Source organism: Hyperoodon ampullatus (assembly GCF_949752795.1).
Source record: "Hyperoodon ampullatus genome assembly, chromosome: 4".
In the NCBI taxonomy this organism is placed as follows: Eukaryota; Metazoa; Chordata; class Mammalia; order Artiodactyla; family Ziphiidae; genus Hyperoodon; species Hyperoodon ampullatus.
The window spans coordinates 36981612-36994096 of record NC_136917.1 but is presented as its reverse complement, the minus strand read 5'-3'; the positions used below and the strand labels follow the sequence as shown (position 1 = coordinate 36994096).

Genomic DNA, 12485 nt, shown 5'->3' with positions numbered 1-12485 from the left:
AAAAAAATATATATATATATATATATATATATATATATATATACACACACACAATTCATAGGAACAAATATTACACAAAAGCCAGAGGAGTTATATGAAGGCTAGGAAAAGAGACAAAATCCATCTGAAAGATGTACCATGTGCTTAGGAAGAAAGAATTCCTATAAATTATTACACAATATCACAATTCATAGAGTGTAATTCATGCCCAGTTAGAATCCCAATGGGGAGTTTTTTGAACATGGAATGATTTCAATGTTCAGATGGAAGAGTAAATGAGAGTAGCCAAGAAGATCATGAAAAAGAAGAGTAGTCGAGACTTCCCTGGTGGCACAGTGGTTAAGAATCTGCCTGCCAATGCAGGGGACATGGGTTTGAGCCCTGGTCTGGGAAGATCCCACATACCACAGAGCAACTAAGCCCGTGCACCACAACTACTGAGCCTGCGCTCTAGAGCCCGCGAGCCACAACTACTGAAGCCCTCACACTAGAGGCCGTGCTCTACAACAAGAGAAGCCACCGCAATGAGAAGCCTGCGCGAAGAGTAGCCCCCGCTCGCCACAACTAGAGAAAGCCCGCGCGCAGCAACGATGACCCAACGCAGCCAACAATAAATAAATAAATTTATATATTAAAAAAAGAAGAGTAGTAAAGAGGGCTTTGACTTGTCAGATTACAGACATACTCAAAAGCCATCATAATCACAGTATGGTTCCCATCCAGGACTAGACAAAGAGACCAGTGTGACAGAAGAGTGAAACCAGAAATTAACACCAATGTACCAAGGATGCATTGTATTTCAATTCAGGAGGGGAAAATTCTGTGTTTAAACAAGTGGTACAAGGCAATCTATTTGGAAGAACATAAGTTTGGACCTCTATCTCATACTGTATTCTAAAAAATTCCAGATGGATTGAAAAATTATAAGAACATTTATTAGTATGTGCGTATAACCTGTAAATCACTGAGCTCTTATAAAACTAAACAGGAAAACCAGAAGCCTTGAAAAAGATAAACATGTTTGACATCATAAAGACCAAAAAAAATTGTATGGCCAGTGATGCCATAAATAAGGCCAAAGTACAAAAGACTGGGGGAAATGTTTGCAGTGAATGTGATAAAGAGTCCAAGTTAATTGCCTGCTAAAATAAAAATACCCATACTTTTTGGAAGATTATGACAGCATCCAGTCTCTGCATCTTAACATTCACAATGTCCAGGTATAATCCAAAATGACTAGAAATATGAATAAACTCAAAAAAATGTAACTCATTCTCCTGAGAAAAATTTATCAATGGAGTATGACCCCAGGATGCCCCAAATGTTGGAATTATCAGTCAAGGATTTTAGAGCAGCTATTATAATTATGCTAAATAGGAAAATATACTCATAATGAGTGAAGAGGTGGGACATCTCAGTAGAGAAATAGAAAAATAAAGATATTAGAAAATAACCAGGTGGAAATTCTAAAACTGAAAATATACAATGTCTGGAATTCAAAAATTCTCTGGATGGGCTAAACAGCAGAGTGCAGATGACAGAAGAGTCAGTGAGTCTGAATATAGATAGAAATTATCCAATCTGAAGAACATGGAGGGGATAAAGAATGGGCCGTAGAGCAAGCATTAGGGACCTGTGGGACAATATCAAAAGGTCTAACGTAGATGTAATTGGGGTCCCAGAAAAAAGAGGAGGGTATAAAAAATATGTAAAGAAATAACGGCCAAAAGTCTGTTGGAAAAAAATTTATAGGTTTAAAAAGCTCAGAAAACCCTACGCAAGATAAGCACAAAGAAACACACACCTGGCTCAACACAGTCAACATCCTGAAAAGCCAAGATCAAATCTTGAAATCAGTCAGAGAAAAATAATACATAACATACAGTGGAGCCATGATTCAGCCAGCTTCTCATCCAGAAGACACTGCAGCAGTCTGGGCCCAGTCAGGAGATCGAAACCACACCACAGATTAAATGAGGGAAGTTTAATACAAAGAATTGTTTATGATGATAGAACAGTAACTATGGGCTTCCCTGGTGGCGCAGTGGTTAAGAATCCGCCTGCCAATGCAGGGGACACAGGTTCGAGCCCTGGTCCGGGAAGATCCCACATGCCGCGGAGCAACTAAGCCTGTGCGCCACGACTACTGAGCCTGCACCCTAGAGCCTGTGAGCCACAACTACTGAGCCAGTGTGCCACAACTACTGAAGCCCGCGCGCCTAGAGCCCATGCTCCGTAGCAAGAGGCCACCGCAATGAGAAGCCCGTGAACCGCAACGAAGAGTAGCCCCTGCTCACCGCAACTAGAGAAAGCCTGCGCACAGCAACGAAGACCCAGCGCAGCCAAAAGGAAACTCTAATGTGGTTTCCTAGGGTTGAGGGAGTATCCCCAAGGAAGGGCAAATTTGGAAGAGGTTAAACCCCCTTGGAGAAGATGTGGTTTGACCCACCAGATGGCAGAGATATTTGCTGGTTTGGCCAGACCGAAGCAGAGCTGGAGTTGCCAGGCAAGCAAAAGGCCACCCCCTGAAGTGCACGTGGAGGAACAGATGATCAGTAACTGGTGATATGAGCACACATCAGGAGTCCAGTTGCTGGTGGGGGCAGAAGGCCTGCAGAGTGTGTGGGCTACCGTGGGGACTTTGGGTTTTGGGTCAAGAAGGCTACAGAAAGATTTTCACCAGGTCATGTCTGCTAAGTCGCAAAAGGATGACGTTCTAGATCCATGAGTGGGGCAGGTTCACCAGGAATCTTCATGCCTCTACCACTGACACTTCCTGCAATGTTTCACCAGTACCCTCTACTGATAAAGATTTACACTGACTTGAAAGGAGACAATGAAAGGAACTCCTTGGTATATTACAGAGTAATGGACATATTGAAAGGTACATTTGGAGGCAAGATGTAATAAATTGAGAACTGACATGCACCTTAAGTGATGAAAGAACAAAAAAACCTGCCAACTGATAATTCTATATCTAGAGAAAATGTCCTTTGAGAGTAAAGTTAAAGACATTTTACAGAAAACAGAAGCTGGTCCTCCTTGAGTTGCATCTTTTTTTTTTTTTTCTTTTTGGCTGCACTGGGTCTTCATTGCTGCGTGTGGGCTTTCTCTAGTTGCGGCGAGCAGGGGCTACTCTTCATTGCGGTGCACGGGCTTCTCATTGCGGTGGCTTCTCTTGTTGCTGAGCACAGGCTCTAGGCACACAGGCTTCAGTAGCTGTGGCACGCGGGCTCAGCAGTCGTGGCTCGCGGGCTCTAGAGCTCAGGCTCAGTAGTTGTGGCACACGGGCTTAGTTGCTCCGTGGCATGTGGGATCTTCCCGGACCAGGGATTGAAACCGTGTCCCCTGCAGAGGCAAGCGGATTCTTAACCACTGCACCACCAGGGAAATCCTTGAATTGCATCTTGAATTGCTGCCCATTTTTGGTCAATTTACCCCTGGGAAGTCCTGCAAGTCAGAATAGAGATGACTGTATGACATAAAGCATCACTGAAATTTTTCAAAATGGATAGGCTTTGTGGAATTCCCCCCCTCAATGTGGGGTTGGTGGGCTAGGCACTCAAAGAAATCTCATGCACACCTCTCTCTGTAGACTCTATGAAGTAATAGCCGCCAACAGAGATACTCAGAGATTTCAAGCTGCATAAAAAGGTTTTAAACTCCTCAGAAACAAAAGTGGTTCTGTAAGTAGTATGCAAAGAATGAGAATCAATTCTGCCTCAGAGAGGAAGTAAAAGAAGCAAGATGATCAATATCTTGTAATAAACTCTAATGGGAAAGAAACTGAAAAAAAAAAATATATATATATATATCTGAATCACTTTGCTGAAATTAACACATTATAAATCAACTATACTTTGATAAAAAAGAAAGGGAGAGAGAAAGAGAGAGAAAGAGAAAGAAAGAAAGAAAGAAAGAAAGAAAGAAAGAAAGAAAGAAAGAAAGAAAGAAAGAAAGAAAGAAAGAAAGAAGGAAAGAAAGAAAGAAAGGGAGAAAGAACGAAAAGCAAGATGACACGTGACTGGTCATCTCTGCTTGGTCCAAAATGTGCAAAGAACCTGGTTTATGTGGCTTGTGGCTTGTGTAGCTCCTATGCCCTGAGAGATGATTTGTGCCCGGACGGCAGTCATGGGTGATTACCTCCAAGATTACCATGCTAACTGGAGAGCAAGGGCTGTACTGCTGTGTCCCCAGCTCTATTACCAGCCTGGCACATAATCAACCAACACAGATTGCTTGTTGAGTAAGTGCTTGTTGATGTGTCTTGTTATTAATCAGTTAGAGGGTCTGATGCCACCATACCTTCTCAGGTGTGTCCCTTTAGCTTCCTAAGAATCTAGGGGTAGGGGATTAAGAGGTACAAAGTATTATGTATAAAATAATCTACAAGGATGTATTATATAGCACAGGGAACATAGCCAATATTTTATAATAACTATACATGCAGCATAACTTTTAAAAATTGTGAATCACTATACTGGATACCTATAATTTATTTAATATTGTACATCAACTATACTTCAATAAAAAATTTTTTTGAAAAAAAAAAGAAAAGACATTTTCAGGTAAAAGAAAACTAAAAGAATTTGTCACCTGCACATCCGCATTACAATAAATGCTACTAAGAAAGTTCTTCAAGCTGAAGGAGATTTACACTTGAGGGAAACAGATCTTTGGGGAGAAATGAAGAACACATAAGAGATGATAAATACCTGCATAAATAGGAAAGACTATTATTTTCCTCTTTTAAAGAACACATATAACTGTATAAGCAAAACTTAAAACATTGTCTTGTGGCATTTATAATCTAGGTAGATGTCATTCATATGACAAAGAGAATAAAGGACAATGGTGAGGGTAAAAGGACCTATACAGTTGGAAGATTTTTACATTTTAGGTGAAGTAGAACAATAGTAAGTCTAAGTCAATTGTGACTTAAGGATATATGTTAAGGATTACAGTTCCTTGAGCAGCCCCTAAAAAAGAAAAAAAAAAAAAGGCAGTAGTTAATTTAAAATAGAATTCTGAAAAAGATTCAAATAATCCAAAAGAAGGCAGAAGAGGGGGAACAGAGGAATAAAATTCAGAGACCACAGAAAGAAAAGTAGTAAAAATGGTAGATTTAAATTCAATCATATTAATCATTGATATGATAATGGACTAAACATCTCAAGACAGAGATGATCACAGTCGATTTGTTTTCAAGAATATCTGGCCCCAAGATGGGCCAGGCCCCAGGCACAATGGGCATCAATGTGAACTGAATCGTAACAGCAAACTGGCCTGAAGCTGGCTCCCTGGAGGTGGGCACAGTCACTGTCCCCATGTCGGAGGAGGAACCTGAGGCAACACAGTGTGTCTTTTTTTCTTTTTTAAAAAAATCTATGTAGTTATTTGGCTGTGCCGGGTCTTAGTTGGAGCACGCGGGCTCTTAACTTGCGGCATGCAGGACCTAGCTCCCTAACCAGGGATCGAACCCAGGCCCCCTGCATTGGGAGCGCGGAGTCTTAAACACTGGACCACCAGGGAAGTACCAACATACTGTGTCTTACTTCTTTATATCGTTTCCTATTTGCCTCCCCCATTAGACTGTGAGCTTCCCACCAGAGAGGACCCTTTGTTTGCCCTTGTCCCAGTGTCTAGAACAGTACACATAGTACGTGCTCAAGAGATATTTATGGATAAATGGAAGGATGAAAGGAAGGATAAATAAATGGATGGATTGATGGATGGATGGATGAATGTGGCCCAGGATTCAGAACTTGGTGACAGCCGCTTCAGGATCCAAATTGGTCCATCCCAGGTTCTGAGGTTTTCTCAACCACATGGCTCAGCCCTTTCGATAAGCTCAATCAGAATAAGGAGACAAAGGAAGGACAGAGGGAGAGAAACAGGATGGCAGGAAATGAAAAGAAGGAATAGGAGCCACGGACACATAAGCTCAGTGGCCAGCTAGGCAATTTTGAGTAAACCCCTCTGAGCCTTCCACATGTGTCACATGAGCTAAGACCACTTTCCCAGCTTCCCAAGAAGACATGATAGGCTCTCCAGGCTGGGCCCCCAAGGCAGACAAACCCACCATCAGGCCTCTGGGGGCCCCTAGCACCCCTGCTATGAGAGGCTGTGGAGCTGTTCCACCCCTCAAAGCAGTCTGGAGGGCCCAGGAGGACTCTGAAGGCACTGGGGGCCAGGGGAGAATGACCAGGTCTCTACGTACTGCCCCCCACCAAACGTGCCACCAGCCTCACTCACCTGCCCTTGAAGCTGAACCCACCAGCCCTACCAGCGCCTTGGGGCGCTGGTGCCACAGTGGCTTTGTGACTCACAGCCAGGTTCCGGCCAATCCCATCTCCTGTGGGGAAGGGGTATTAAAGGCTGACTCAGTGGGGTGGGGGAGGGGGCAGGACCCAGGTCATGGTCAGGGTTGAGGGCATGGTGATTGCTACATCTTGTCTGCCCATCCTGAGTAGAAACTTAGGGCTCTGAGCACAGACGGGACCCCAAAATCTCCCCCTCCATGTGTCTGGAGGTGGCCTCAGTCTCATCCCTTGGGTCTTTGCTGAGCACTTACTTTGTGCTGGGACCTGACCTGGACCTGGGGACACAAACAACTCAAATAATCTAGGGGTGTGAAACTGTTACGAGGGAACCAAAGTGGGGGTGGGATAGGCTGAGCCCCATAGAGAGAGAAAAAGAGTTGGCTGGGGGTGTGCTGTGGGAAGGGCATCCCAGGTGGACAGCAGAGCATATGCAAAGGCCCTACGGTGGGAACAGCTGGGCATGTTTAGGGAATATGGAGGAGGCTAAAGTCATTGGAGGGAGGGACAAGAGGGCAGGGAGGGTGACTGTATACGTAAGGCTTCGGAGAGGACTATAGGAGTTTGGGTTTTGTTGAGAAGGTGAGGGGTAAGCCATGGCTCTTGTGCTCTGACTTATATGCTAAAGGGTCTAGAGTGTCTGGTTTTGAGGATGGGAGCTCCTTAGGGTAGTGCCAGGCCCAGGGCCCCTTGGGATCTTCCCACTGCCTGGCAAAAGTGGGCACTGACCCTGAGCCACAGTCCTGGAAGGGGAAGTGAGGCCACCATCCCTGGTCACCTCCTGGGGCTGGGCCAAGGCCTGGTGTGAATCACTGCTGGCTGGGCCACGGCTGACACACACTTTGGCCTCAGCTCAGCAGTGTCCTGCCAAAGCCACACAGCCTGGCCCAGAGGCCTCTGCCTGGCCTCCCTGGGGAGCCACTGGGGGGCATCAGAACAAGAGGCCAACAGGGACGCCCAGCCATCCTCTGCAAAGATCCCCTGTCTTCTCCACACTGTGGGTGTGGCTTTGGGCAAAACTAGGGATATGGGACAAGACTTATGTCCTTTGTTTCAGCAGTGACCAGGACAGTTCCCATCCATGACCTGAGTGAGCCAAACACAAATCCAGGGTGATCAGGGCAATAATAGTGGAAGCACAGAGCACTGATGGAGCCCAACAAGGGCATCTGCAGCAGAGCTTGAGAGGTGAAGCTCAGCTGGGTGGCTGAGGGAAGAGGGGTATCAGGCTTGCAGCTGTGCAAAGGTCCCGAGGCCAGAAGGAAGGGAAATAGTTCGGGTGGGGAGCTGCCTGGAAAGAGAAACTGACCTGCCCAGGGCCAGGTGCAGTCAAGGCCTTTTTTCCAGAAAAGAGGCAAGTAAGGGCCAGATCTATGGTTTCCAAAAAGCCCTTCAGGTCACATGCAAGTGAAAAGACAGGGCCTCCACCTAGCCCCAAGGCTCCTTTTAGGCAGGTAAAAGGCTTGGGTTTGAGCCCCCGTGCTGCCATTTAGCAGGATCTTTGTCCCTGGTTCCTAGCACACAGCTCCTAAAACTTCTGTAAACTCCCAAGTGGTGTCTTTTGTATGCTAATGAAATAAACGGTGGCCAGGGCCCTTAGATAGCTTCAGGATGGGGGCTGGTCTCCAAAAAGACCAAGGCATGATTAGAGGGTTGTAACTTTCTGCCGCACCTCCCAGACCTCCTGGGAGGGGAGACAGGCTGGATATTGAGTTAATCACCAAACGCCAGTGATTTCATCAATCCTGCCCAAGCATTGGTGAACTCATGGGGTGCTGGGAAGATGAGGTGCCCAGAGAGGGCATGGAAGTTCCTCGCCCTTCCCCCATACCTTGCCCTATGCACCTCTTCCATCTGGTTATCCCTAAGTTGTATTCTTTAAAATAAACTGGAAAGAGTGAGTCAAGTGCTTTCCTGGGCTCTGTGAGCTGTTATAGCAAATTATTGAACCTATTGGTGGGAACCCTCGGGTTTATAGCCAGTCTTTAAGAAGTACAGGGGGGCGGGAATTCCCGCGGAGTGGTTAAGACTCAGCTCTTTCACTGCAGGGGTCACGGGTTCGATCCCTGGTGGGGGAACTAATCCCTGCATGCCCATGCCACCCAGGGCCAAAAATAAATTAATTATTTTTTTTAATAAAAAGAAGCACAGGGGCTTCCCTGGTGGCGCAGTGGTTGAGAGTCCGCCTGCCGATGCAGGGGACACGGGTTCGTGCCCCGGTCCGGGAAGATCCCACATGCCGCGGAGCAGCTGGGCCCGTGAGCCATGGCCGCTGAGCCTGTGCGTCCGGAGCCTGTGCTCCGCAACAGGAGAGGCCACAACAGTGAGGGGCCCGCGTACCACAAAAAAAAAGCACAGGTGGCAACCTGTGATCAGCGTCTCAAGTGGGGCAGTCTTGAACTCTTCACCTGTGTGGTCTGTGCTAACTCCAGGTAGAGCGTCAGAATTGAATTGTAGGATACCTAGTTGGTGTCTGCAGTTGGAGAACTGGTTAGTGTGGGGGAAAAAAACCCCACTCATTTGGTGTCGGAAGTGCTGTGAGGGGGTATCCGGTAGATCTCGTAACCTCCCTGGGCCTCCCCTTCTCTATAGGTTGGGGGCTGCACAGTGTACGCCTCACCTGAATACTATTTCACTGCTGTTCATCTCCCAAGCACTTCCAACTTCTGACCTGAGACATTACCTGGACACGGGAAACACATCCTTTTCACAGCACAGTAGGTAAAGGCCAGCATGGGCAGGGAACTTGGCTGAGGTTACAGCAGCAAACTGGGCAAATTGGCACCCAAGTTGGGACACAAGTCTCCTGAAGAGTGAAGCTCTGACCCCCAAGCATGGTTCTTGGTCTCTGTGTGGACACCCCAACCTCAGCATCAGCCCTCTTTTCACTTCAAACCCCTCTCCTGAAACATCTGCCTGAAGGTGGTACCAGAGAGGTCACATAGTTAAAAAAAAACAAACCCCAAAGCAGCTCTTGAAGCCTTGAAAGGTGCGCAGACAGGGTGATCTGGAGGAAGAGGGAACTTGTATGTGGTGAAGCCCCACTCTTTCGATGGCTGAGGGACTGTGGGCACAAGGCGTTTCTTCTCTGCACCTCTCTGCATCTCAGTTTCCTCATCTGTAAATCAGGCATGATTTGCCCACCTTCCCTATCAGGGTTGGGTACACAATTGGAGTTCAAAGCTCACTTGCCCTCTTGCCCTGTGCCCTTGGCCACCAATGCTCATGTCCCTCGGGCCCCAAGTGAGGCAGAAGCCCAAGGTCCAGGGTCTTTTGCCCCCACAGTAGCAAAAGCCAAAGCAGGCAGGGGAAGAGGGTAACCTGGCAGTCAAGGCTCTGGAAGTGAGAAACCCAAGGTGCAAATGTCCCTGCTCGGTCTCCTAAAAAAGGCTGTGTGGGGCTTCCCTGATGGCACAGTGGTTGAGAGTCCACCTGCCGATGCAGGGGACATGGGTTTGTGCCCCGGTCCGGGAAGATCCCACATGCCGCGGAGCGGCTGGGCCCCTGAGCCTTGGCCGCTGAGCCTGTGCGTCCGGAGCCTGTGCTCCGCAACGGGAGAGGCCACAACAGTGAGAGGCCCGCGTGCCATTAAAAAAAAAAAAAAAAAAAGGCTGTGTGACCTGAAGCCTGTCACTCAACCTCTCTGAACCTTAGTTTCTTCAAAATGGGAGAATAGGATGTTGGGGGAGGGGTGTTTCAGGCAGTACTTGAAAAATCCTGGATTCCAAGTCAGTGGTCCCACAGAAGCTAACCACACCTCCAGTCCCGGAGGCAGACTGACTGGGTCAGATCCTACCTGTGCCAACCTTCCTTCTGTTCCTGAGACTCACGTTCCCCGTCCGACAAACGATAATACAAGCTTACATTGAGCACAACCTGTAAGCCAAGAACTGCTCTGTAAACGAACTGTCTTAATCCTCACAACTTTGTGGGACAAGTTTACCATTGCTCTATTTTACAGACAGGCAAACAGAAGCCCGGAAAGTTAAAGTTTCTGCCTTTTCCTCCCTGCCTCGGGCTGAAGTTGTCCCCCTTCCCTCCTGCAGTCCCTCCTCCGCGAAGGGGAGACAAAGGGGACACCGGCGGGCTGGCTAGTTCCAAACTCGGGTTGGAAACCCCAATGTCCCCCGCCCAACCCGGACAGGAGTCGGACCCGCGCCCAGGCGCTCCTAGATGGCGCTCGCTGAGCGCCAGATGTGCAGGTTCTTCCCGGACGCCGACTCCCTCCTCCTCTGAGCAGGGGCGGAGGGAGGAGGCGAAGGAGGCAGGAGGGGACGGGGATCGGGCCAGGCCCCGCCCACCCCGTCAGGCCCCGGCAGGAGAAGAAGGAGGCGAAGAGCCGAGCTGGCGTAAGGAGACTTTACTGAAAACAGAACACCGGGCGAACCAAGGATTACAAACAGGAATGTGGACTCGTAGCAAAACGAAACAAAAAAACAAACAGAAGAAAAAGGGCGGGAGGAGGGGGCGTCGGAGGGATGGAAGGGGAAGGGAAGCGAGAGCGAGGAAAGGGAAGGAGGGAGTTTTTTTTTTCTTCTTCCCATTTCTTTAAAAAACCCACACAAGAAAACACACACACACACAACCAACGTTTGTTCCCGAGTAGAAACATAAATAGGGCAGAATCGAACACTCTGTTCTTCTCTCTTCCAAAGTCAAAAAAAAAAAAAAAAGTAAAAGAAGACAAAACGCAGGGCTTGAGGCTGCGCCCCCTCGGAGCCTCCTTCGGCGGCGGTGTGTACAAAGGGGCGGCCAGGACGCGCGGGTTTGTGCAACACTGGGTGGCCGCGCGCCCGGGACAGAGGCAGCGCGAGGGCGGGGAAGGTGGGGGTCATGCGCTCGCCCCCCGGCAGCAGGGGGTCCAGCTTGTCGAGTCTCAGGCGCCCTCTCCGACTCCTGGCACCCTCAAGGGGGGATCCCGGGGCCGCGCCCTCTGCGAGTCCGGGGCGCCCACGCCCCCCCAACCACGCGAGCCCGCCTCTCTGGGAGGAGGCCGCGCATGCGCCCCGCGAGCGAGCTCAGTACGCGGGCACCTGGTGCTGGGGCAGCAGCTGGCAGCCGCTGTTGACGTGGCTGAGGACCTTCTGCTTGAGCTGCGCCACCTGCTCGCGCAGCAGGCTCGCCGTGGACGCCAGCTCCGTGTTCTGACTCTTGAGTGTCTTCACTTTCTCCTCGAGGCGCGAGATGCGCTCCAGCTTGCGCTTGCGGCACTTGGAGGCAGCGATGCGGTTGCGCAGCCGCTTGCGCTCCGCCTTAATGCGCTCCTGCGTGTCCATGTCGATGGGCGACAGCGGCGGGCTCTCGCCGAAGCTCGGCACGTCGGGCACCGTCTGCGGCTCATCTTTGAGCGCGGCCAGGCGCGGAGGCCCCAGCGCGCCTGGGGGTGGCGGCGGCGGGAAGGGCACGGGCTCCGCGGCGAAGGCGACCGTCGCAGCACCCCCCGCACCCCCGGTACCGCCCGCGTAGCTGCTCAGGTTCGCGTAGACGGGCGCCTCGGGCGTGGCCGCTGCCGGGGCCAGCTCGCTGGGAGGCGCGGCGCCCGCAGCCATGCCAGAGGGTCCCCCGGCGGCGGCGGCAGCGGAGGCCGCGCCCGCGCCCAGCTGGTTTTGCTTGTGTAAGTCCTCTAGGGCCTTGACGAAGCCCTCGGCGAACTCCTGCTCCTCGCTGGCCGCCACCTTGGGGTAGAGGAACTGCGTGCTTGTCGGCGTGGTGGTGACCAGCCCGTTGGACTGGATGATAAGGCGCTCGAGCTCAGGCGAAGCGAGCTTGAGCAGCCCGAGGTCGGGCGAGGCAAGCAGACCGTCTTGGGGCGCCGCGCCAGGGGCGCCGTCGGTGCGCAGGGGGGCCGGGGGTGGCGCGGCCGCGGGCTTGAGCGCTGCCGCCACCTGCTCGCTCAAGCTCAGCGTCAGCGCGTCCTTCTTCATCATGCTGCCGGCCGCCGCCGTCGGGGGCGCCCCGGGAAACAGACGACCCGGGGACGCGAAGCTGCCGTCACTACCACTGCCGCCGCCGCCCAGGCCGCTCAGCGCCTCATCGCCGTAGAAGGGTGTTTCCATCCTCCGCCTCCCCCGCCGCGCCGGCCCGGGGGGGAGGAGTGGCCGCGGCCGCCCGGGGGGCCCGCGCCCCCCCGTCCGCTCGGCCCTGCTCCCGCCGCGGCCGCTGCGC

At 50.6% G+C, this 12485-nt stretch overlaps 2 protein-coding genes across 2 annotated transcripts in view; both read right to left on the bottom strand.

Moving 5' to 3' along the window:
- The window catches only part of IQCN (IQ motif containing N), a gene marked incomplete at both ends in the record, with an annotated part of 27080 nt that extends 15925 nt beyond the window's left edge, over window positions 1-11155 (bottom strand). The window contains 3 exon segments of the mRNA XM_079701510.1: window positions 6256-6355; window positions 10457-10552; window positions 11011-11155. Of these exon segments, the coding sequence (XP_079557636.1) occupies window positions 6256-6355; window positions 10457-10552; window positions 11011-11155 (341 nt within the window).
- Window positions 10666-12485, bottom strand: JUND (JunD proto-oncogene, AP-1 transcription factor subunit). The gene has a single exon (XM_079703498.1). The coding sequence runs from the start codon at window positions 12374-12376 to the stop codon at window positions 11339-11341; it is 1038 nt and encodes a 345-aa protein (XP_079559624.1). The 5' UTR covers window positions 12377-12485; the 3' UTR covers window positions 10666-11338.